The 25,800-nt window shown below is 44.6% G+C and overlaps 1 protein-coding gene and 2 long non-coding RNA genes across 6 annotated transcripts; 1 reads left to right on the top strand and 2 right to left on the bottom strand.

The window, feature by feature from the left end:
- Nucleotides 1-6,015: 6,015 nt before the first annotated feature.
- LOC127338700 (uncharacterized) lies at nt 6,016-7,576 on the bottom strand. 2 transcript variants are annotated; one of them, XR_007874462.2, is made up of 4 exons: nt 7,519-7,576; nt 7,119-7,204; nt 6,516-6,618; nt 6,016-6,358 (listed from the first exon to the last, which is right to left on the bottom strand). It is a non-coding gene; the product is annotated as an uncharacterized lncRNA (long non-coding RNA). The 2 variants fall into 2 exon arrangements; XR_007874461.2 differs by lacking the exons at nt 7,119-7,204; nt 7,519-7,576 and having other exon boundaries at nt 6,516-6,678.
- A 1,549-nt stretch (nt 7,577-9,125) lies between these two features.
- LOC139837670 (uncharacterized) lies at nt 9,126-11,389 on the bottom strand. Of its 2 annotated transcripts, none has more exons than XR_011754270.1 (6): nt 11,303-11,389; nt 11,092-11,194; nt 10,446-10,589; nt 10,007-10,293; nt 9,638-9,846; nt 9,126-9,531 (listed from the first exon to the last, which is right to left on the bottom strand). It is a non-coding gene; the product is annotated as an uncharacterized lncRNA (long non-coding RNA). The 2 variants fall into 2 exon arrangements; XR_011754269.1 differs by having other exon boundaries at nt 9,638-9,843.
- A 3,764-nt stretch (nt 11,390-15,153) lies between these two features.
- LOC127344509 (protein ESMERALDA 1) lies at nt 15,154-20,817 on the top strand. Of its 2 annotated transcripts, none has more exons than XM_051370808.2 (10): nt 15,154-15,894; nt 17,349-17,418; nt 17,770-17,837; nt 17,921-18,009; nt 18,659-18,856; nt 18,965-19,169; nt 19,386-19,553; nt 19,718-19,885; nt 19,965-20,155; nt 20,274-20,817. In XM_051370808.2, exons 1-10 carry the CDS (start codon nt 15,502-15,504, stop codon nt 20,434-20,436), a joined length of 1,713 nt encoding a protein of 570 aa, XP_051226768.1. In that variant the 5' UTR covers nt 15,154-15,501; the 3' UTR covers nt 20,437-20,817. The 2 variants fall into 2 exon arrangements, with proteins under 2 accessions (XP_051226768.1, XP_051226769.1); XM_051370809.2 differs by having other exon boundaries at nt 15,491-15,894; nt 17,353-17,418.
- The last annotated feature ends 4,983 nt before the right edge of the window (nt 20,818-25,800 follow it).

Raw genomic sequence — 25,800 nt, 5'->3', positions numbered from 1 at the left:
TATCATAGCAATAGTTAACTTCGCAATCTACAAGAGATCATGATCATAGCATAAACCAAGTACTAACACGGTGCACACACTGTCACCTTTACACACGTGCAGGAGGAATAGAACTACTTTAATAACTTTGCTAGAGTAGCACATAGATAAATTGTGATACAAACTCATATGAATCTCAATCATGTAAAGCAGCTCATGAGATTATTGTATTGAGGTACATGGGAGAGAGATGAACCACATAGCTACAGCGGAGCCCTCAGCCTCGGAGGTGGATTACTCCCTCCTCATCATGGAAGCAGCGATGGCGGTGAAGATGGCGGTGAAGACGGCGGTGGAGATGGCAGCGGTGTCGATGGAGAAGCCTTCCGGGGGCACTTCCCCGTTCCGGCAGCGTGCCGGAACAGAGACTCCTATCCCCCAGATCTTGGCCTCGCGATGGCGGCGGCTCTGGAAGGTTTCTGTGGTTTTCGTCGAACGCATCAGGGTTTTCACGACGGAGGCTTTATATAGGCGAAGAGGCGGCGCAGGAGGGCTTCTGGGGGGCCCACACCATAGGGCGGCGCGGCCCCCCTCTGGCCGCGCCAGGGTGTGGTGTGGGGCCCCCAGGGCTCCCCTCTGGCGGCTCTCGGGTGTTCTGGATGGTTCCGGGAAAAATAGGAACCTGGGAGTTGATTTCGTCCGATTCCGAGAATATTTCGTTACTAGGATTTCTGAAACCAAAAACAGCAGAAAACAGGAACTGGCACTTCGGCATCTTGTTAATAGGCTAGTTCCAGAAAATGCACGAATATGACATGAAGTGTGCATAAAACATGTAGATAACATCAATAATGTGGCATGAAACATAAGAAATTATCGATACGTCGGAGACGTATCAAACACTTGATTCACACTTTCTGCGCCTAGCTGAAAGGCGTTAAAGAAAAGCGCTTATGGGAGACAACCCATGTTTTTACTACAGTGCTTTGTTTTATATTTGAGTCTTGGAAGTTGTTACTACTGTAGCAACCTCTCCTCATCTTTATTTTATTGCATTGTGGTGCCAAGTAAAGTTTTTGATAGTAAAGTCAATACTAGATTTGGATTACTGCGCAGAAACAGATTTCTTGTTGTCACGAATCTGGGTATGGTTCTCTGTAGGTAATTCAGAAAAATCTGCCAATTTACGTGCGTGATCCTCAGATATGTACGCAACTTTCATTCAATTTGAGCATTTTCATCTGAGCAAGTTAAGTGCCCCTGGAAAATTCGTCTTTACGGACTGTTCTGTTTTGACAGATTCTGCCTTTTATTTCGCATTGCCTGTTTTGCTATGTTTGATGGATTTCTTTGTTACATTAACTTTCAGTAGCTTTGTGCAATGTCTAGAAGTGTTAAAAATGATTATGTCACCTCTGAATGTATGAATTTTCAATTATGCACTAACCCTCTAATGAGTTTGTTTTGAGTTTGGTGTGGAGGAAGTTTTCAAGGGTCAAGAGAGGAGGATGATACAATATGATCAAGAAGAGTGAAAAGTCTAACCTTCGGGATGCCCCCGTGGTTCATCCCTGCATATTTTAAGAAGACCCAAGCGTCTAAGTTTGGGGATGCCCAAGGCATCCCTTCTTCATCGACAACATTATCAGGTTCCTCTAGTGAAACTATATTTTTATTCAGCCACATCTTATGTGCTTTGCTTGGAGCGTCTGTTTGCTTTTGTTTTTGTTTTTGTTTTTGTTTGAATAAAGTCAGATCCTAGCATTCTTTATATGGGAGAGAGACACGCTCCGCTGTTTCGTATGAACACATGTGTTCTTAGCTTTATTTCTAATGTTCATTGCGAAGGTTGAACTACTTCGTTCATTGATATATGGTTGGAAACGGAAAATGCCGCATGTGGTAAATGGTATAATATCTTGAATAATGTGATACTTGGCAATTGTTGTGCTCATATAAATCATGTTTAAGCTCTTGCATCATGTACTTTGCACCTATTAACGAAGAACTACATAGAGCTTGTTAAAATTTGGTTTGCATGATTGGTCTCTCTAAGTCTAGATATTTTCTGGTTGAGGTGTTTGAACAACAAGGAGACGATGTAAAGTCTTATAATGCTTACAATATGTTTATATGTGAGTCTTGCTGCACCATTTCATACACCATTTCGTACTTGAGTTTGCTTCAAACAACCTTGCTAGCCTAGCCTTGTATTGAGAGGGATTCTTCTCGTGCATCCAAATCCTTGAGCCAAAAACTATGCTATTTGTGTCCACCATACCTACCTACCACATGGTATTTCTCTGCCATTCCAAAGTACATTACTTGAGTGCTACCTTTAAACTTCTATTCTTTGCCTTTACAATACATAGCTTATGGGAAAATAGCCTTAAAAACTATTGTGGTGAAGAATATGTACTTATGTATCTTATTTCTTAATAAGTTGCTTGTTGAGCGGTAACCATGTTTCTGGGGACGCCATCAACTTTTACCTTTGTTGAATATCATGTGAGTTGCTATGCATGTTCGTCTTGTCTGAAGTAAGGGAGATTTTCATGATCAAATGGTTTGAGTATGCATATTGTTAGAGAAGAACATTGGGCCGCTAACTAAAGCCATGAATCATGGTGGAAGTTTCAGTTTGGACACAAAACCTCAATCTCTTATGAGAATATTACCAGTTGTTGAATGCTTAAGCATTAAAAGAGGAGTCCATTATCTGTTGTCTATGTTGTCCCGGTATGGGTGTCTAAGTTGAGAATGATCAAAAGCGAGAAATCCAATGCGAACCTTCTCCTTAGACCCTTGTACAGGCGGCATAGAGGTACCCCTTTGTGACACTTGGTTGAAACATATGTCATGCAATGATAATCCGTGTTAATCCAAGCTAATTAGGACAAGGTGCGGGCACTATTGGTATACTATGCATGAGGCTTGCAACTTATAAGATATCTTATACATAACTCATATGATTTATTACTACCATTGACAAAATTGTTTCTTGTTTTCAAAATGAAAAGCTCTAGCACAAAAATAGTAATCCATGCTTCCCTCTGCGAAGGGCCATTCTTCTACTTATTGTTGAGTCAGTTTACCTATTCTTTCTATCTTAGAAGCAAACACTTGTGTAAACTGTGTGCATTGATTCTTACATGTTTACCTATTGCACTTGTTATATTACTTTGTGTTGACAATTATCCATGAGATATATATGTTGAAGTTGAAAGCAACCGCTGAAACTTATATCTTCCTTTGTGTTGTTTCAAGCTTTCTACTAAGAACTTATTGCTTATGAGTTAACTGTTATGCAAGTCTTATTGATGCTTGTCTTGAAAGTACTATTCATGAAAAGTCTTCGCTATATGATTCATTTGTTTACTCATTATCTTCATCATTGCTTCGAATCGCTGCATTCATCTCATATGCTTACAATAGTATGATCAAGATTATGATAGCATGTCACTTCAGAAATTATCTTTGTTATCGTTTACCTACTCGAGGGCGAGTAGGAACTAAGCTTGGGGATGCTTGATACGTCTCAAACTTATCTATAATTTCTTATGTTCCATGCTACTTTATTGATGATACTCACATGTTTTATACACATTATATGTCATTATTATGCATTTTCTGGCACTAACCTATTGACGAGATGCCGAAGAGCCAGTTGCTGTTTTCTGCTGTTTTTGGTTTCAGAAATCCTAGTAAGGAAATATTCTCGGAATTGGACGAAATCAACGCCCAGGGGCTTATTTTTCCACGAAGCTTCCAGAAGTCCGAAGAGGAAACGAAGTGGGGCCACGAGGCGACGCCACACTAGGGCGGCGCGGCCCAGCCCCTGGCCGCGCGGCCCTGTTGTGTGGGCCCCTCGTGACGCCCCCTGACCTGCCCTTCCGCCTACATATAGTCTTCGTCGCGAAACCCCCAGTACCGAGAGCCACGATACGGAAAACCTTCCAGAGACGTAGCCGCCGCCAATCCCATCTCGGGGGATTCAGGAGATCGCCTCCGGCACCCTGCCGGAGAGGGGAATCATCTCCCGGAGGTCTCTTCATCGCCATGATCGCCTCCGGATCGATGTGTGAGTAGTTCACCCTGGACTATGGGTCCATAGCAGTAGCTAGATGGTCGTCTTCTCCTCATTGTGCTATCATGTTCGATCTTGTAAGCTGCCTATCATGATCAAGATCGTCTATTTGTAATCCTACATGTTGTGTTTGTTGGGATCCGATGGATATTGAATACTATGTCAAGTTGATTATCAATCTATCATATATGAGTTGTTTATGTTCTTGCATGCTCTCCGTTGCTAGTAGAGGCTCTGGCCAAGTTGATACTTGTGACTCCAAGAGGGAGTATTTATGCTCGATAGTGGGTTCATGCCTCCATTAAATCTGGGACAGTGACAGAAAGTTCTAAGGTTGTGGATGTGCTGTTGCCACTAGGAATAAAACATCAATGCTTTGTCTAAGGATATTTGTGTTGATTACATTACGCACCATACTTAATGCAATTGTCTGTTGCTTGCAACTTAATACCGGAAGGGTTTCGGATGATAACCTGAAAGTGGACTTTTTAGGCATAGATGCATGCTGGATGGCGGTCTATGTACTTTGTCATAATGCCCTGATTAAATCTCATAGTACTCATCATGATACATGTATGTGCATTGTTATGCCTTCTTTATTTGTCAATTGCCCAACTGTAATTTGTTCACCCAACATGCTATTTATCTTATGGGAGAGACACCACTAGTGAACTGTGGACCCCGGTCCTATTCTTTACATCTGAAATACAATCTACTGCAATTGTTCTTTACTGTTCTTCGCAAACAATCATCATCTTCCACACAATACGTTTAATCCTTTGTTCACAGCAAGCCGGTGAGATTGACAACCTCACTGTTACGTTGGGGCAAAGTACTTTGGTTGTGTTGTGCAGGTTCCACGTTGGCGCCGGAATCCCTGGTGTTGCGCCGCACTACACTTCGCCGCCATCAACCTTCAACGTGCTTCTTGGCTCCTCCTGGTTCGATAAACCTTGGTTTCTTTCTGAGAAAAAACTTGCTACTGTCTGCATCACACCTTCCTCTTGGGGTTCCCAACAGACGTGTGTTAATTGCACGTATCAGTGTGACGCATCCACGGTCCAAATTTGGTGAACGGATGACCGGCACGTGTGAATCGATCTTTTGGATTGTGTCCCTGAAGCGTGTGCGGCATGTCGACTTATCCATATGGGCTGTTCCAGACTGGTTAGGATGCTCTTGGAATGTGATGGAATAGCATAATTCTGTGATAGCGGTTAACATCGGAAGAAGATAAACCATTTGTTCAACATTCTTTCCCCTCCACCTCAGCATTTATCTCATGTGGCACTGATAAACAGACTTGCTCGCAAGAGTTTATCAGTAGCAACAGTTTTATAGCAGTAGCAGTAGTGAAATATAAGCAGCAGTGTAACAAAGATAGCAGTAGTGATTATAGTAAACAACAGGATTAAAATACTGTAGGCACAGGGATGGATGAACGGGCGCTGCATGGATAAGAGAACTCATGTAACAATCAAGGCAGGGCATTTATGGTGAAAACAGCGTTAGTCTGTGTTAGTTGTATCCAAAATACACAAATTAGAGGCAAAACAATAGCAAAAGAGTTCGAGAAAGTAGATACGTTTTGGACGTATCAGTGAGCTTCTTGGCGACGCCATCGGTGGCGGACACAACGATGGGACGGGATCCATCGCTTCTGCTCCCATCGGCCAATTTTCGGTATAGAGTTTTTGGAAGGAATTGAGTGGTTTGTGTGTCACTGGCGAGAGGAACCAGGGTGGTCAAGGGGAGAACGTGTGTGCTGCCTGGTCTGACGCATCCACAATCCAAATTTGATGAACGGATGGACCGATACGAGTGAGTCGATCCTGGTGAAGCGTGCGCAGCATGTCAACTTATCCATACTAGATGACCCGGTGCGCCCCGGCGCACAGGCATAAGGGACACTAATATTAAAGAATAAATGGTAAAAGCAAAAGCAAATGTTGAAGAACAAATGTTCAATAATTGGTCTTAAACATTATAAACTGATTGGGGTACTTCATCTACATGGATGGGAAATTTCTTTCTTTAGTATTATTCTACATTTTTTTGAGATGAAATGGAGATACTATTCAATTCATTTTCTGTAATAATACTGATTCGTGCATACATTCGGGTATGCAGACCAGTCACTGTAGAAGAGATTTGTTGTGAGGCGGGGAATTCGGATGCAGAGGAACATGGATGCGAATAGCAGTGAGCATCTCGTTCTCCTCGTCATAGCGTGTCGTTGTTCAGAGCATAGACATGCCTACAGTCTCCAATGCCTGCTGCAGCACACGATGCCTGCATATGACAACGGGTGTCACCGAAAGCTGCCAAGCGTACAAAAATTGGAACGCCTCAATATAGCTTGCAAAAATGTAGAACTGAGATTCAATTGTTTGACTAATGAGCTGAGGAATTTTAGAGCAATTTGGGGGGAATCAAAGAGAAATCTAACCGTGGGGAGATCCGCAAATAGTTCTTCATCCATCGAGCCAGGCAAATACAAACTTGACTCGGCTTCAGAAAGGTCTGCTTCTGGATCTTCTTTAACAATACTTCTGGATCTTAGTAAGGGGAGATAGATAAAGAGAAGCAACGGAAGGGGAAAGCAAACAAAATATCTTCTCAAGCTACGTGAGTTGTCTTAACATTGGCGAGCATGTTTATTAGGCAAAGAATCAAAAGCAACAAACTTAAGTAACTGGTCATTACCGTCTTTATTTGTGTAAGCTTACACCTTTAGGGCTTCAATATCTCCTGAGAGAATTTCAAGAGGATGATTTACACCATATTTTTCAGGCACAAATGTAAAAAACAGAATCGATCGACTATGCATATAGATTGAAGCAGACTGAAAATAGTAGTACGACAATCATTGAAATGACAAAAGAAATGCTGGTAGAATTTTTAGGAGAGCTCTGTTAATCGCAACCACTCAGTGTTTTCATGTTAAAGGCAAACTGAGAAGTAGTACAACTACAAACGAATCATCATAATAGTAACGGAATAAAATATAACAGACTTTCATATGTTCATCTTGTCAAGGAACGGTAGTAACCTGGTTGTATGTCAATGGCCCAAAATACTGTAAGAGCATCATCCCATCATAACACCCCACTCGGACCACATTTGGGCAACAGAATCCTGCAAAGAAAGGTAGTAACCTGATTGTAAGCAAATGGCCCAGAAAAATAGAGGAAAGAAGGTTGACCCATATACAATTGCAGGATAGCATATTAGTATGGGAATGTAAGCATCGATCAGGTGCTAATATTTTATGGGTTGACGAAACCAGATGAAAGAAGATGAAGGGTGCCCACGAGGGCATGACGCCATGCAATACTTTTAGCAGAAGCTAATTTATCTTGAGAGAGAAAGACACACACAAAAATTCTCATTATACATGGGAATGCAAAGGTAAAAATAAAATGTTGCTTTCCTGGCATTCCCATTCTTACCTCCTCATTTCTTCGTGCGTGATCCATGAGCTCGAGCAAGCATCTCGGCGTAGTAAGACCATCATAACAAAATCTGCACTAAGAAAGAGACACAGATATTAAGTGTATCTCAAGCGTTTAACACAGGTAACAGTTCTTAAGTAAAGAAAGTGAGTGAAAGTTATTTGCATAGAAAGATGATAATAGCAAAATCCGCACCCGTAAGGGCACATATACATCTGAGTGCATCTTACGTTTTTAACCTAGTGAACAGATCTTTAGTGAGGACGGTGAGTGAAAGCTATTGGCCCATCTCCCTTTTCCTATTGCAACTATAACTTCACCTGAATCTCCAAAGGCACTATTCTCGAAATATTTCAGAGAAAAGAACTTCCCAATTTGAGAGGAAAATTATCTTTGTAGTGGCTGAACAAATATACATGTATACATTGGTGTGGATGTTACGAAGACCGGAAAAGTGAAATGATCCGATGCCATTTTAAATCATAAAGGGAGACCTAAAAGTGGTTCTTACCTATTTTCATCATGCTTCTCTGCTTGAAAAGTGACCAGAATCACAACCGGCAACCTTGGAGCAGACACCTAGTTACAAAGATCACAATCAAAAATAAGAAAACAATAAAATCATTGTTTTATTGTACATTTCAGGAGGAGCAACGAATTTTAGGCAATAGCTATTGCAATGCCAACTCACTTTTGGCTTGCTTCCTGGTACTCGAGCGCACACAGCTGATGTCCTAGTCCATTGCTGCTAATTGACACCAATTTACCTACACAAACAATCCAAAAGAAAATGTTTAGCACCCATTCAACGCACCAATGAACCAAAAAAGCATTTACCTGCATCAACGACCCAATACAAAATTTACTTAACCCTGTCTAACTCCCAAGGTATTTAAGCAGAGGAAATTGCTTAGGAGAACAGTACCTGCATGAAGGTCTAGAACCTCCCAGTATGCGGTGCTTCTTCTTGGCGGGAGAGAAAAGAGGAGGAGTCGAGCTGTTGCGGCCTTCGCCATCCACCACTGCTGCGGCCTAAAATGCGCTTAATCGAAACAAGGAGAGAGTACCGGGTCATGGCGGGGTAATATATTTTGGATTACGTACATTAAATAGAACATATACGAAGGAGGAGTGATCCATCTGATCCTCCTTGTGTTCCTGCCCACAAGTCCCGATAAAATTAATCACACTACGTAACCAAATGGATCTTGACAAGAAGCAAGTAATAAAAGGACTGGAAAATCTACATTTAGAAATGCTATTTTATTTCTGTAATTCTTGACCACTAAAAATTAAATGGTTCTCTAATTTTGAATTAGTAATTCTATATTGGTCGCCAAAAAACAATCTATAAAAGTATGAACATGAAGAAATGGCCACTGGGAATCTCCAGCTTGAATAACTAAATCATCACCAATAAAATTGTATGTCCTTGGACCCATTGATTTTGAATTATTTTTTGACGTCTCAATTTGTCATTGATTTCAGTTAACTCAAACTGCACATAACTAATCAATCTTCATAGTTTATTGCTAGTCAGCACATCACATCATCAATTGTAAGGGAAAAACAAACAAGAGACGGAAGGACCCAAGACACCTCTGCCAGAGTAGGATGTCCAACTTTTGCCGAGCAGACCCGCCACCACACACCGAAACGAGCACCATCATGGCAGGCGCTGATCAGCATCAGAAACATTATTGGCAAACCTGATGGTACCCTAGTCTACTTTTGCATCAAACATCCAGTCATGGTAACATTTCATCAAATATCAAGTTTAATTTCAATGCTAATAGTGTATAAAAAACAACTTTCTGGGACAAGATTACCCAATAGTCTACCAGATATTTCAACCAGATAATGGCACTATCATGAAGGTGCCATGAACCAGAAATTCTTCAAGCAACTTTGTTAGTTTTTGGGACAGATTCTTTGAGGTACATCTTCTGTCTCTTGAGCTAGTCTCCATACGGTAATTAAGTGCTTCAGCATCCAGCCCAGTACCAATTCCTACAGGTATCACAATCACACACAAAAAACATGAGTTTGAAAACCAAATTTGGCAAAATAAAATCGGTAAACAAAATAAAAAATCCGCTGCAACCAAAGCCCTCACATATCTGATCAGAATCCTCGTCATATTTAACTTCTCCATATATTTTCAGAGAAATCTACACAAGTTGAACAACATGCATCTCATCATTTTCTCGAGGAAATTAACAAGCGATGAGCATGGAGTTCACATGTGGGAGTGATGCTATTGTCCTCGTTTTCTTCCAGGAGCATTCAGTCATCTCACAAATTGCCCTGCTTGGCCAGCAGCTGCTTCACGGGTAGCAAAAAAATAGAGCAGCAAAAATGGATCAGCACAGACATTTCATCAAACAGTTCAAACGCAAGATCTGAATGTACAAGCAAATCAAAAGAACAAGCCTAAAAGAGAGAGATCAGGAGCATATAGAAAGAAGGATTGAGAGATGCTCACCATGGCGTCACAGGAAACGGACGAGCTCGCATCCAGAGCATGCTGCTGCTCCGCGTTGATGCATCGTCCGTCCCCAACGCTGCCGCGTCCAGCCGCCGGCGTCAACGCCCCCGTTGCTCGGGCGCCACTGCATGCGTTGGGGAAAAAGGTCCGCACCCTCCTCCTCCCGTATCGCCTCCTCCAGCTTACCACCATGGCCATCCCCGAATGGCTCCATCTCGGGGAGAGGCGGCGCAAGGCGGTGCGCTGCCGCCACCCTCCGCGCCGATCTAGGTTTTCACCACCTCCTGCCCCCACGCGCACACAGAAAGGAAGGCGACGTGAGCGAGCTGGTGTCGCCGGGTGTCGCCGTCTCTCTGGCTGGCTGCCCCGCACGCCCACGGGCCCATCATACAGGGGCTCAAAATGAGCAGTAGCGGGTTAATTTTTTTTTTTTTACCGTATTGAGCGGTTGTGATGAAAAGTGGGGAACGAATTTACTGTCGTTGGGCAAAACGAACGAGCCAGATCAATGTGCCCCTTGGGAGGCCTCGGTTGGCCGGGTAGCGCAGCAGCTTTTAAGGATAGAAACAAGAGGGCAGTCCTGCAAGCAGAAGAAGACCCTCATAAAAGAAATTTTGCACATTTAATAGACTGATTGTACTTCAGTAAACTAATTTATGAAGATCATACATGTCATGCTTTCTAAATATATGACAAACTCGCTCAACAAAGCCTTTAGGCATTCTATGTCATGAAGCAAAAAAAAAAAAAAAAGGTAAAGGCTATTGAAGCAAGAAAAGGAAAATTCTGAGTATGCAACAAAAGCAAGCACCTATGACTACAAATCCTCAAGTTGACTGAATAAGATGACATACTCAGATTTTATTTCCAGGGCCCGAATTTCTCTACTGGATAAGAAGACTACATGGATGAATAGTTCTGTATAGAATAAACCACTAATTCTACATCCTCGAGATGAAAATATAAAATGGCCGGAAACTGCAGAATCAAAATCAATATTTATGCATGACTTTCAGACAAGAGCAAAATAGTATACCCACCAAAAAAAAATGCCCCTTGACAGAGAAAGAATCAGGTTTAACCTTGGTATCTTGGATGGACGCCCTTATTCATCGACGTACAACAAGCATCTTGCTGGCTTGAAGGGGCAATGGCCTACTACCAGCATGATCGAACGATCAAAACCTGTACAAAGAGGAAAAGTTCATAGAGAAAATCATAAGAATAAAACAATCTAAATTGAAGCATAGCTATCTAGATACTTTATGCAATGCTTTTATATTCATTTGGTACCTCATTTGTCATTCATCACAAAAGCTCCAGAACCAAGGTGTCTAGATTAATGAGTTTCAGAAGTCAGTGCGCATCCAACCTATAAACCTCTTGATATAATTTAAGTTTCCTTATACTCTGCAATTTGTATGTAAACAGAGTGAGAAAACTGCAAAAGAAATATAAGAACATATAAAAAAGGTCCCACCTGTCATGGAGTCTTTTTGAAACTGAACGAGTGAGAAAAGTTTCTACTGATTGGACGGTTGTGGTGAAAAGCGGGATTGAAGACTTGCGTACAGGGTGGAACGAACGAACCAGATCTTTTGCCCCTTTTGGGTGCCCTGGTTGGCGGGTAGTCTTGGGACATTTATAGGAAGAACAAGCAGCAGCTATACATGGCTCTACTGTGCACAACTGTTCATGAATCTCCAATTAACTTTTTCTGGTCTACATGCATATATGCGTGCACTTGAGCCAGCCAGAGAAAAATACCATACAAGACCAGCAAGACGCAGACCGACTTCGGGAGATGAGCTTGATCCTCCTTGTCGTGGCAGCGGTTCAACCAGCAGCAGCCCGTTCATGGCATCACCGTTGCCGTCGGGAGCTCCGGTGGACATCACCACCGGAGGGCACCACAAACACCGAACACCACACGAGGCAGTCTCCCGGTAACCACACCTCGCGCCCTTGGGCTCCTCCTCCCCCGACATGATTTGAACCTGAAATTCTACAAGTTTTCAAGCCTTGTCTATACACATAAGCAGCAATGAAATCAAACAAAATGAGCACATCAATTTCATGTGCACCCACCGCCTATGCACACACCGATTCCCATCCATACATGCATTTTTTCTCTATACTTGCTACACACTCAACAGAATGAAAAGAAACATTTTTCAGCAAAACTAACTTGGGAGGAGAGGGACCTCACGGGCAGCAGCTCGTTGGGGAGGTGGAGTGCAGCAGCATGTCGCCTCGCCTGCAGCCGGAGAGTGGCGACCATCACCAGTGCATCCGGCCTCTCTTCTCGAACTCTTTGAAGAAAAATACAATTTTTGAGATTGGGAAGAAGATGATTGGGGGATGGGGGTTGGAGCACAGCTCATACCTGCAGTGGTCAACATCACGGCGCCGGCGATGCCGGCTGGACGGCTCCACCGACGGCCACGACGTCCAGCCGCGAGGACCCAGCAGGTGAAGAGGGACGACGGAGGGGAGGAGCGGCCGGCATCATTTCTTAAAATAATAGATTCATAGAGCAGCGAGCAAATCCAGAAAGCAACTCCTTAGAAGGTCAATATGTCATAGACACATACATTACAAAACCTGCAGAGCAGAAATAACCATCATATATTGTATGTTTAGATAAACCTACTTAAGGCCAATATGCTTTGCTGTTGCTTTACAGTCCACTTGTAGACAGACTACAATTAATAAAAAAGGGCAGCTAACAATCATTTTATACCGCATAGGGTGTGTACAAAGCAAGTATTTTTTATAAACCAAAATGAATTATACCTTTGCAATTGAAGTGTAGAATGAGGCTGAACGGTCTTCTGTTGTTTCCCTGCAAAAGGGGAAGTAAAAATAATAATGTAGAATGCACTGGCCAAAGAAAGAATCGTGAGCAGTTTTACGGTCCATGGAGAGAAAACAGACATTTAATGTGCCAGAGAAGTATCGGATCTAAGCATCATAATGCTGCGGCCAAAAAGAAAAACTGTGAGGTAATCAGCCTCCTGTGTGCTTTATTTTACAACAATACCTTCAAAAAATATGATTACCAACAATACTAAAAGCTTGGTTACATTTTAGGCATATTAACAAGAAAGGGATGTTTAAAAGGAATGATCATTTTCTTGCCGCCCAAATTTATATATGTTGTTGTTTTAGTCTCACTGTAGTAAAGGTACTTCCTCAACCGCAAGTTTAGCACCCAGATCTCCATGAGCCACCATTGCCTATAAAACATTTGAAGAAGCTATGCTGAGAACCATTTCTTGAACGCAGTTTTCATGACACAAGCGATCTAAGGAAATTTACATGTGGGAAGGAGAATTAAACAGTATAGGCATCTGAAGCGAGAAATAATTGACTGCATGTTTGGAATTGAATCAGCCCTCGCTTTTGGAATGAAATGTATATCCGCATTAGCACCTGGATATTAGAATAACAAATTAAATATTGAGTAATAATCTCCCATTATAGATTTTGAAGACTTCCATAGATGACAGAACATTACTTTTCAACATTGGCATCCTTCACGAACGAGCCCACGCAGAAATCATCAAATCAACACCATTCCTCAACCTGTCCATACTACTTCAAGGCAATTAGCGACATATTAGACAAGAACACTACTTCTAACCCTACTATTTCTTTTAGACTCGATAAAAACAAGCATGCTCGTGTGTACGTATGCGGTACTCATGAGAACCGTATGCTTTTCATCAACTGAAATCCAACAAGAAAAGCACGAAAGAATCGGGATGAGCATGCTTTCTACCAAATCAAGAAAAAACGAAAATTATTCAGGGGGAATAGATCACCTAGTGGCTAGCTGCAGTTGCAAATCGGTTCCCAAAAATATGAATCCTAAAACTGGAGTTGCAAAGATCTGAAAAGAAACCTTACCTCAAGGGCAACTTGTTGCAGTGGCGCATCAAGATATCCGTCCGTGCCTAAGGAGATGCAAAGCGGCAGAGCGCGTCGGCCACCACCGCCGCCGAGCCGCCGCGCGGCTGCCCCGCATCACCCGCCGCTGCGCTGAGCCCGCCAAAGGGGAGAGAGAGGCGTTGGTCCTGGGATTGGAGGAACGGCAGGGAGGAGGCGGGCGATTAGGGAGAGGAGAGGAGGACGGGATTGGGCAGAAGAGAGGATGGGGATTGGGGAAGCATGGTGACCACGAACGAGCGTGCTGGCTGCCACCGACCGCCGAGTCGCGTGAGCCAAAGTGTGGCGGATCCGCCCCGCGCGAGCACGTCGCCTCCGGTCGTCGCCGGACGAGATCCACCCCGCGCCGGCCCGTCTCCGGCCGTGTCCGGAGCCTCCAGTCGCCGCCGTGGATCCGCCCCGCGCGATCCCGTCTCCGGCCGCTCCCGCCTCACCTCCACCCGCTGGTCGCCGCCTCCATCGGAGCTCACTGCAGGAGATTCTCTCACCTCTGGCGGTTTGGGGAAAAGAGGGACGGGGATTGGGGAGCGAGGAGCGAGGCCAGGATTGGGGAGCTCCTTCGATCTAGATTCTCTCACCTCTGGCGGACAGACGCGGACGAGCGAGCGTGGCTGCCTCCGACCGGCGGCCCCCACGGGTAGCTGGTCCCATACGTCATTGACTTGTTCGGAAGATCATAAAGTGAGAAAACAATTATCGTATCCGACGGCTGTGGTGAAAAGTGGGACTTGAGAGTTACTGTTGCAACCTGATTGGACGACCCAGATTCGTTTGCCCCTTTCAGACCCCCTGGTTGAGAGGGTAGTCTTTGAACATTTATAGGAGAAATGGGCTGTTCCAGACGAGCCAGGACTGGTTAGGATGCTCTTGGAATGTGATGGAATAACATAATTTTGTGATAGCGGTTAACGTCGCAAGCACACGTGTCGCCAACGGGAATACAATTCGTCGCACTAGGTCCATTACCGACTTGGTATCCTTGTCACCAACCACACTCAACACGGCAGCAGTAGGACCGTTTTTCCGTCACGGTCCTAGGCAAGCAAAGATCGCAACGTATCTCTTCCCCACACCCAGCTGTCCACCCACACACACACACGCGAGGAGCAGCTGACCATTCCAAAATCCGAGTCCAAATCCTCCGAGACCTTCCACTTCGACGTCAGCGTGCCCCACCCACCGGCCGCCCCGGAACAAGACGCCAGAAAATACCGAGTCCCCGGTCAGCGGCGGGCGGCGCCACCCGAAGCCGACGAGCCCGCAGCCAAACCCGCATCCCCCACCCACACCCACCAAAACTCCTCCCCAGTTCGAACGCACGCACGCGCTCACGCGCCGCCCGCATGCCCTGCCTGCGCCTCCTCCAACAAGCGCAGCAGGCCAGCAGACTCCCGAGTCCACCTCTCTCCTCCGGGAGTCCTCCCTCGCCGTGGAAACCCGATCGACAAAGCGGCGGCTGAAACCCCAACACCAGCCGACCAACCCCTCGCCGCGCCCCGCATAGGTAGCGCCGGGCGGGGGATTCCACACCGGAGCCTCCGATGCAGCACCACGCGTACAGCCGCCTCGGCAGCCTCGGCGGCGCCGCCGCGGCCCCGTCCCCGCCGTCGTCCCCGCGGCGGGCGTGGGGGAGGAAGGCGTCCGCGAAGGGGGCCGCCACCTCCGCGGCGGCGAGGGCCGCGGCGGCGGGGGCCGGCGCGGGGAGGGCGCGGAGGGCGGCGCGGGCGGTGCTGGCGGCGCTGCTGCGGAGGCAGGCGGTGTTCCTCTTCGCGCCGCTGCTCTACGTCGCGGCCATGCTGCTCTACATGGGCTCCCTCTCCCTCGACGGCGTGCCCCGCATCATCTCGCGCCCGGCCCCCGGGTCCATGTACCGCAGCCCGCAGCTGTACGCCCGACTCCGCGCCGACATGGACGCCGACAACGCCACCGACGCGGTGAGCGCCTCCTCCTCTTCCTTGCTCATCTCTGGCCCGGCAGTGTTGGACTAGGAGTTTATTGACGCTTGTCACAAACTGTTTATTACTCCATTTCGGTGATTTGCGGAATACTGGGTGCTGGGGCTGTGTTTCGTGCTTGGATCATTGGATGCGAAGAATTTTCGGAGCGGCGTAGTTTTGGGAGGGAGTACTTGTTTGGATTGTTGTAGTCCGTGCCTGTCAGGACTACTATGGGTTTGTTTCCTCCCCAATCGCTGCTGAACTACAATACGGCTGTGCAAACGTATGCGGGAATGGATGACAGGGCAAGCCAGCCATGTTTCACCACTCAAAGTCGCTGGGTTCCTTGTATTTTAGTTAGCTGGGAGAAGCTGTGTATCTTGGCCAGAATCAGATAGCTGCAATTTTTCACATAAGTTGCTTTGAGCAATAACATGTGGGGAATGTCACCTATGGGTGTCACATCGAATCACAAGCTGTGATGACTACACCTCATTTATATTTTCCCCTCATTATTATTATTATTATTATTATTATCAGTTATTCAGGTGTAACAGCACCTCAAGGACATATGCTGGTTTCTTCCTGGATAAGCTGCCAAATTCAATGTGGCTGTAAAAACAAAGCATACATAGAAGCCTAGTAAGTAGTAACTAGTAAATGCAATGCACGTCTTGACTAAAATAAACTGGATGAAACATATTACAAGCGTAGGAAGTTCTAAATAAATTTACAACAGTATAACTACTTGCATATTTAGGAATGCCAAGCACGCAACTGTTGTATTTGTGAACTTCACAGAGGATAAAACACCTGATGTAAACTATCCACAAGCAGTCCGCAGTTCTGCTGGTCTGCTGCTTCTAAATTTGAATCATGTGAATGAATGTAACAATGCATGTGGTTAGGACCATCTGGCCAAACACGGCCTTTTTCTATTCGTATGGATGAAACTTGTGTGTCTCATAACCTTCAACTCCAGACCCTTTGTGTTTAGTGGTTGCTCATGATTTACCCATTGCTCAAGGGAAATGGCATAGGTTGGTAGCAGACAATAACAGACACAACTCTTGCTACGTGCTATAACAATACCTTTATTTTGACTGTGGTGAAAGTCTATCTTCGCAGAGGGAGTATACAATAAAGATAGTTGTGCCCCAGTGGTATAGTTTAGAGTTTAATGGCTGTTTATTATTATGGCCTGGGACTTCATGCATTTCACTGTTCATTGGCCTTGATGTATTTGATAATAGGTATCAGGACTTACATTGTGATCTAGTAGATCATGCCTACATGTTCATGTTGTATGTTATAAGAGAATTTGTCTTCCGTTCTATTGTGTTTGTGGGATATGTATTTTGGCGCATCCTGTTACCTATTATTCTAAATTCACATATATATGTATTTTGCATATTATGTTTTATTATTCTCATATTGCTACATTTTTGTAGCTAGCAACTGTATGGCGACATGCTTACAAAGGTGGTGTTTGGCAACCTTGCATAAGAAATAATACCTATGGTATGTCAATTTAAAAGCTTTGAATATTTCTTTGTACTTCTAAATACTAGGTTTGTTCTACTGATAGAGCTTTATGAATTCTGAAGAAGATTAGCTTTGTTTTTCTCCATATTTACCACCAATGATCTCTGGTTTGCAGTAGGGACACTTTTTTAATTTGATTTCCCTGGTGCGAATCCTTTGAAGGTTATAGTTCACAAAACGGAACACTTCATGTATTTGACATATTTAGCCACAATATTTGCATTACTCTATTTTGTTTGTTAGTATACGGCAGATGCCATTTCCCATGATGAACCTCATATCGAAGGAAATATATATCATTTTTTGGTTACTTCTGTGTTTTGGTAGGTTTGCCTGAACCAAATGGTTACATATATGTGGAGGCAAATGGTGGTTTGAATCAGCAAAGGACATCGGTATTTACTTTTCCCAAGAAAATCAGATTGTAAATTTTCAATGTACAATGGGTTGGTCACATATATTTCCTGTTGTTTTGTAGATATGCAATGCAGTCGCAGTTGCTGGTTTTCTGAACGCAACTCTTATAATCCCAAATTTCCACTATCACAGCATTTGGAGGGATCCTAGGTCTATTTCTATCTGATATCCATGATGATGATTGTGATCCTTAATAATGCTACTGTGTTCTTGTATGCCCTCCACCATCTGTATATAATCTTGTTGTACCATGACATTTGGTTAGGATTGATATATTTGAATTTATCGTAGTTGACAGTTTTCCTGAACAACAAGAATGACACTGCACTAACTTTACATGCATGTCTATTTGATATGCACGATTTTTTAAAGGATGAGTTGTATACTACTCCAAATTAACAATTATTGGCCAGATTCACACTAGAGAGCTCAAATTGTTAGCTATGGACTGTTATCCTTTTCTTTTTGCATGATGTACTGTCAGACTATGCTCAATGGCTGAAACAAAATGAATTATCCACGTAGGCACTTAGTCAATTTTACGAACTACTTGGGAAACCATTCGAAATAATACCTTTTTCTTTGAAGTCTATCTTTTGTTAGCTATGCAGAACTTCAGTGTTCTGGTGGTTCTGAAAAATAAAATACCGTTTATTATAAAATAAATCTCAGAAGTGTTGGAATATGGTGTTTTCTTGAAAGTTTGGGTCTTAGTTCAATTTTAATTTAGTTTCTACTAAGTTTGTCTACAATATCAAAGGTTAGATACTAATATTTAATTAATTGTTTGTTCGTACAGCAAATTTAGTGATATTTATGATGCGGATCACTTTGTCCAACGTTTGAAAAATGATGTCCGAGTGGTTGACAAGGTGCCTGAATTCATAATGGAGCGGTTTAGTCACAATATGAGTAATGTTTTTAATTTCAAGATAAAGGCTTGGTCTCCTGTTGAATACTACAGAGATGCTGTTCTTCCGAAGTTGATTGAAGAAAGGTGAGTTAAAGTCAAATTGGTTATTGCAGTTCTGAAGAAGATGCACTTCAGGCATTATTCATTTTAACCGGTATATGACCTTTTAACAGTATTGTCTGTAAATTATAGGCTCATTAGGATATCGCCTTTTGCAAATCGGCTGTCATTTGATGCTCCGCCTGCTGTTCAACGACTGAGATGCCTTGCTAACTTTGAAGCCTTAAAGTTTTCTAAACCAATCACCACTTTATCCGACACTTTAATATCTCGGATGAGAGCAAAAAGCACGGAAAACAACGGAAAATATGTAGCGGTACATCTCCGTTTTGAAGAGGTTGGTTTTCTTCTATAAAAGATGTGTGCTTCATGTTTCTTAGTCTGCTTATGAACCTACAAGACTTACTAAGGCGGGTTTAGGGTGACTACCAGGTCCTAGTTACTTTCACTGTGTTGAGAAATCGACACATTCTTCTGTCAGAATTTCACTTCTGAAGTATGGCTTGCACATGCTTATCTGACAAAGAACTGTCATCCACTGTGTTTTTTACAGGATATGGTTGCTTTCTCTTGCTGTGTCTTTGACGGTGGTGATGAGGAGAAGAAGGAATTGGATGTGGCCAGGGAAAGAGGCTGGCGTGGTAAATTTACTAGGCCCGGACGTGTAATAAGGCCTGGAGCAATAAGGATGAATGGGAAATGTCCACTTACACCTTTGGAGGTATGCTATGTAATGGCAGTGTTACTTCTTTGAAAGATGCTTCAGGAATTTCATTATGAAGTGAATACAAGATATATTTGCAGCAAGTTTATTCTGATCTCGACAATAGTCGGTGCTGATTTTGTGTCACAAAGACTTACATGTCCATGATGTGTGGTGTTTAGGTCGGATTAATGCTTCGTGGAATGGGTTTCAGTAATAACACTTCCATCTATTTGGCTTCTGGAAAGATATATAAAGCAGAGAAGAACATGGCTCCTCTTCTTGAAATGTTCCCTCTCTTACAGACAAAAGAAACATTGGCATCAGATGAAGAACTTGCTCCTTTCAAGGTTTGTAGGAATCAGAGATGCAAAATTTTATTTACTGAACTTTGAAGTATGCTGCTCTAACATAGTGCATGCTTTCCAGAATTTCTCCTCGAGGATGGCGGCTATTGACTACAGTGTCTGTGTGCATAGTGAGGTTTTCGTGACTACTCAAGGCGGAAATTTTCCTCAATTTCTTCTTGGTCACAGAAGATACTTGTATGGTGGGCATTCAAAGACAATTAAGCCTGATAAAAGAAGATTGGCCATACTCTTTGACAGTCCACGTATCGGGTATGTTAATTGTGGTTCGTGGCCAGTTCTTCACATTGAAGCCTTGGATATTTTTGTATTTCTTCATTTTGAAATCCTAAATCGTATTTTATTGAAGCTGCACTCCCCTTTTATGCAGATGGAAGTCATTGAGACGCCAGTTGCTTAATATGAGGTCACACAGCGATGCCAAGGGTATTCAGATGAAAAGAGCAAATGAATCTATATACTCATTTCCATGCCCTGACTGCATGTGCCGTTCCAATAAATCAGAACACTCTAAACCCATCCAGGCTAGATAGTATCTGCCTTGACTGCTTTGACTGATCCTGATTCTTTTTGACATCATAGTACAGTATGCTCATTCTTTCCGTGCAGTCTGGTGGTGTGATGTTCCTCATCAGACACCCCTATTGCAGTGTTCCACTCCCTCCCCCCATGTCGACTTTTGCAGAGACATGTTCAGGCTATATTCACGTGGGCTAATTCTGGGGCTAACAATACACTGATCTCCTCTATACTAGATGTATCTCTTAGGTCTTAACCATCTCTAGGGCTACTTCTTGACAATGTAGTGTCAATCTTCATGTTGTGTTTGTAGTTCTCCTTGTACATTGCTCAGCTAGGAAGCAAACACAAATTGTGATATATGAATTTTGAAGGGAAGACACACATTGTTCGCATTGTTCTGCTTGTCTATGATTTTATCTGATGCTGGCCCCTTCTCTCAATGTATTTTTATTGTCTATTCTTTGGAGTGGTACAATGCAGAGTAGATGGTAGATTATTCCAGGGTTTCATTGCTGTGTAACTTGGTTGCGCTGCTACAGAAGATGAGAAGACAAATTATGGTCAATGCAAAGAAGGAAGGACCCAAAAGGTGAGTGGAGATTTGGTGCACATGGACCCTTTTTTTAAAATAAAAAACATCGTATTTCTAAGGTGAGTGGAGATTTGGTGCACATGGTACATGTCTCATTGGACACTGTCTGAGCAACCAGGTATCCAGGTACAGAGGTAAACAAGTACTCCGTATTTGGAGTATCGTATTTTGTTTACATTTCTCTGCGCCTGTGTCATTGTGGACTGTCTGAAGGACAGTGGTAAACAAGTCTTTTGAGTGAGTATTTTGTTGAGTACTTTATTACGTAGAGGACGCAAAGTCACAAAGCGGCAGTTATGTAAAGCAGCTTTCATGTCAAGTCCGGCTACATGCTCGGTTTGGCGGTTTGCAATACATGGCGCTGTACTCTACGGGGATGATAGCACTTCTGAGAAGAAGCTGGTGATTTGCGAATAACCTTTTTCCCCGTGAAATCTCTGATGGATTTGAAAACGAAACTGCTGGGCGTCCCCCGGGGATCTGATTTCCCAGCCCCGGGTCCCCAGCCGTCGGATCAATCATTTTGACGGTTAGATTTGCATGTAGCAAAAAAACATCTCCGGCAGCAAAAAATCACCCCCGGCAGCAAATGACTGAAGCAAAAAACGGTTCATCTATGAAACAAAAAAAAAAGCTGGGCTCGTCGGAGACCTCGCCGGAGACCACGTAGCAAACATATTACATAGATGTAGCAAAACTGCAAAATAAATTGTAGCAATTTTTTTATTCATATGCTGCAAATCCTCTTAAGACATTAACGGAGACCTCGCCTGCAGCCGGCAGCAGCGCCGTCCGAGGTTGCAGCAACTCCGTCCGTCCAGGACAGCAACGCTAGAAGCCGCTAGTAGCAACGCCCTATGCCAATGGTAGCAAAAATCTACCATCCGCCGGTAGCAATGTCGAACACCTTAAAATAGCAAAACCATCCTTCGCAGGTAGCAACGCCGCAAGCCTAAGGCAGCAAGCAATCCCTAACGTAGCAACACTGCCGCGCCATGGCAACACCGTTGTGCACAGCCGGTAGCAAAGGCAACCTGGCAGGACCTCGCCCCACCGCTGCTAGGAGATGGTCGAGGAAGGAGGAGTACGTGTGGGGCGCCGCCGGATGTCATTAGCATCAGAGGGAGCCGGGGTCGGCCGTAGCTGCAAAGGACGGCGACGGGCGTGGCTAGAGCTTGGGGCGCGGCGGAGGACGGCGAGCGCCGTCGCGGCGTCCTTCTTCCCGCGCGGGCCGCTCGTCTCGAGCAGGGCCACGAGCAGCGGGACCGCCCGGCGCGGCCGACGGTGGCGGCGCAGCTCGTCGGGCTGAGCGAGGCGGAGGAGGGCCGTCTCGAGCGAGGCCACGACGGCGGGACCGCCCCGGTGCGGCCGACGGCGGCGACCGCGGCGCCGTCCCGAGCTGAAGCGAGCGGAGGAGGGCGCGGCGGCGTCCTCGCGCGGCGGGGAGGCGGCGGCCGCGGCGCCGTCGAGCTGGGCGAGGCGGAGGAGGGCGCGGCGGCATCCTCGCGCGGCGGGGGAGGCGGCGGCCGCGGCGCCGTCGAGCTGGGCGAGGCGGAGGAGGGCGCAGGCGGCGTTTTCGCACGCTGGTGTGGAAGAGATAAGGAGGTGACGTGGCTTATTTTTGACCAAGTGATCGGGGCAAAATCGCACGTCGCGCGACCCGGAGGCTGCGAGACGCACAGCCCCGGGGGAATCTAATCATTTTCCATTTGAAAACGGCATTTGCTGGATCCTCTTTCCAGATATCCATCTTCGAGCAGCAGCCTAATGGTAGTGAATCAAACGCTTCTCAACAGGCTAAACTAACTTCTTTACGTAGCTGGCATCGACTGACATGATTTCAGGCTAAAGTGGCTCCCTAAGTCGACTTCAGGGTACCGAATCTCGCGAGTGCGAATATAAAGATTGTAGATCTGTTTGGCTCTTTTAAGACAACACCCTTTCACCCCAAACAAAGGTTACATTTCTACTTCAGTGCACCAAGCTTTCACCCCAAGTAAAATTAATTTTTGTTACACTTTTGTACATCAGGCTTTCAATGGAGTGCACTATGTAGAACAGGTTTTTTGAACCAATTGGTTGTTGACCATGTGTAGAGCAATGGAGTTGAGTTGACTATCAACTACTTCTCTTTTATAAGTTTTCAATATCGTGGGGTTTGTACCCTTTCTTGATGATTCTCCATAGCTCATTAGAGGCAATGCCCACACATGAGTGAAACTCAAATTGCCATTTAATAAATCACTAACATCAAGCTTAGGTGGATCACATCTAGTGTTTATATGAGGGTGAGGGATAGGTGGGTTGGGGGGAGCGCCACTTTTTAGCATGATACTCCCTCTTCCCACCATCTCCCTTTAGGGAAGAGGCGCTAGAGGCCTTAGCTTTATCAAGTTCATCACCATCCACAAGTTTTTTACTAGAGGGTGAGTCCGAAGGTTTACCCGCTAATAAAAAGTCTGTGTCCTCTAGGATGGGAATAACGGGAGGGCTTTCGCCGCCATTAGCCCTACGATTAGTTCTCGCATTGCTACCATTTGAGCATCCATGGAAGATTTCAAGGTAGTTTCCAAAGCCTTGAGATCGTCCATGGACACCGGCTTACCGACCTCCTCCTTATCCCCATCGTTCGGCATACTCTTAGGCGGTTAAGTACGAAATAAGAGCCGGGGCTCTTATACCAATTAAAAGGATCGTATGCCGCACCTAGCTGCCAAATTTTAGTTCCTTTTCAATTTAGGCTTTTCACAAAAGGTAATTTTTCTAGATATGCAACTAAGTGAATTTACCTAGATGACAAGCTACCACTAAGCAAGATGCAATGTAGACAATAAAGAATAAAGGTAACCGAGAGTGAAACACGCGGATACACAAGGGATGATTCCCGTAGTTCCTTCTTTTTGAGGGGTAGTACGTTTACGTTGGAGAGGTGTGGTTTCCACGAAGGCCATACCAACGATACAAATGCCTCACCTTATTCTCCAGTGAGCACCGCCACAAAGGCCTAGCTCACTGATCCACTAAGGGATTTCCTTGAGGCGAAAAGCGGGAGTTTACAAGGTTCTTGGGGCACGTATCCACAACCGAATTGGGGGCTCCCAAGGCTGTTACAACACAACAAGTTATCAATGGTGTAAATAACAACTAGGGTTTCCAAAGGAAACTCTAGCCAAAGGGCCTCAAGTGAATGAGGGGGAAATTCAAATCGCTTTGGTGAGGATGTAGATCTTGGTCTTCTCCTTCGATTCTCCAAAGATCAAGAACTTTGGGTGGTTGAGGGAGGAGATCTAGTGAAAATCGTGGCTCAGCTAGTACCGCCCCCGGGAATTTGTCCATAAGAAGAGCTCGAAGCAGGCTCCAGCACTAGTGATGCTCGAGCCCAACGGTAGTGCCGCCCATACACTGGTAGTCAGGGTTGGGATTCGGAGTCGGATCGATTTTTGTCAGGCAGAATCGAGTCGTAGTATCGAATCGTAGAATCTGGGATCCTACCATACTTACTCAGAGAAGAACTTTTTATCACATAGAAAGTTTGTGTAATAGTATAATGGAGATAAAAATTCTAATACATAAAGTTTCTAGCAATAGATCATTTGAGATTTCGTAGGTAAATAAAGGGTAGTAAAGCAAGTGAAAAGGGCTTGGGATGTTTAAGTAGTATCCTTGTATGGTTTTACGGATGGAAAAATAATGAGTTAGTAGAATCGAAAAAATCCATAAAAGGGATCGAGATTCTACATTATTCTAAAGGATTCTATGATTCGGATCAGGGCTCAACATGGGTTCTACGCGATTTGGATTCATAGTGGGATTTGGATCGATACGGTAGAATTTTGGTAGTAGGATCAGGATTCTGACTACCCAGCAGCAGTGCCGCTCGAGGATAGCGGGAGTGCCTTCCTGACATGGGTATGCCTACGGGGCATGTCGTATGAATACCCCTGGTTTGTAGTGGATCAGGAAAGCCCATGGACTCGAAGCTTTGGAGGCCTAGAAGATTGAAGATCCTCGAATTAGGAAGATAGAGTTATTATAGGAAACTTGTATCAATATAGGGAAAAATCCCAACGCGGCCTGATAATTTGTACTTGTACGACACAGAAAAGTCTCGGCTTCACCTCCTATATAAAGGGGAAGCCGAGGGTGGAAGAGGGATCGAATCATTGTAACCCTAGCCACCGTAAGAGTTGAGCACCTTTGTTCGGCTTGAAACCTTCGAGATCTACTTACCCTCTACTTTCTACGAAATCCTAAGTCTACAATACGTAGGCATTGACGAGTTAATCCCTCATCACTCCCACCCCCAGCGGTAGCGCCGCCTGGCTTGCACGGCAGTGCACCCCGACGATGAACTCTGGAGGCCAGTGGCATTACCGCCCCTGGGGTGGCGGTAGTGCCGCCCAGCCGCCGCCCTGATGTGGAGGGTAGTGCCGCCCAACTGGTAAAACTGGCACTTTTTTCTCCTTTGTAGGGGGGGGTGTCGATGCCGATGGTGATATTTGAATAGAATCTCTGCATCCCGCTTAACATATTTTTAAATGATCATCGGTGTTGTCGCCAAACACACAACACCCTAGAGATCATGAAATGTTGTTTCAGCAACACCATAACCTACGGTTGTAGGCGGCGCCCACTTCCCGTCCCGTAGAAGAAATTTTAGTGCAAAAATACTTACAAAACCGATCATAATTTAAGCTAGCTTAGTAAAAACATATGCCCACAACCCGTGCTGCTTGCCACCCTATCATAAACCAACGCCTTCGGAATATCGACCTTACTTATC

This window comes from Lolium perenne, chromosome 3 (assembly GCF_019359855.2).
Source record: "Lolium perenne isolate Kyuss_39 chromosome 3, Kyuss_2.0, whole genome shotgun sequence".
NCBI classification, from domain to species: Eukaryota; Viridiplantae; Streptophyta; class Magnoliopsida; order Poales; family Poaceae; genus Lolium; species Lolium perenne.
The sequence above is the reverse complement of the archived record's forward strand: the minus strand, read 5'-3'. Positions and strand labels throughout refer to the sequence as shown.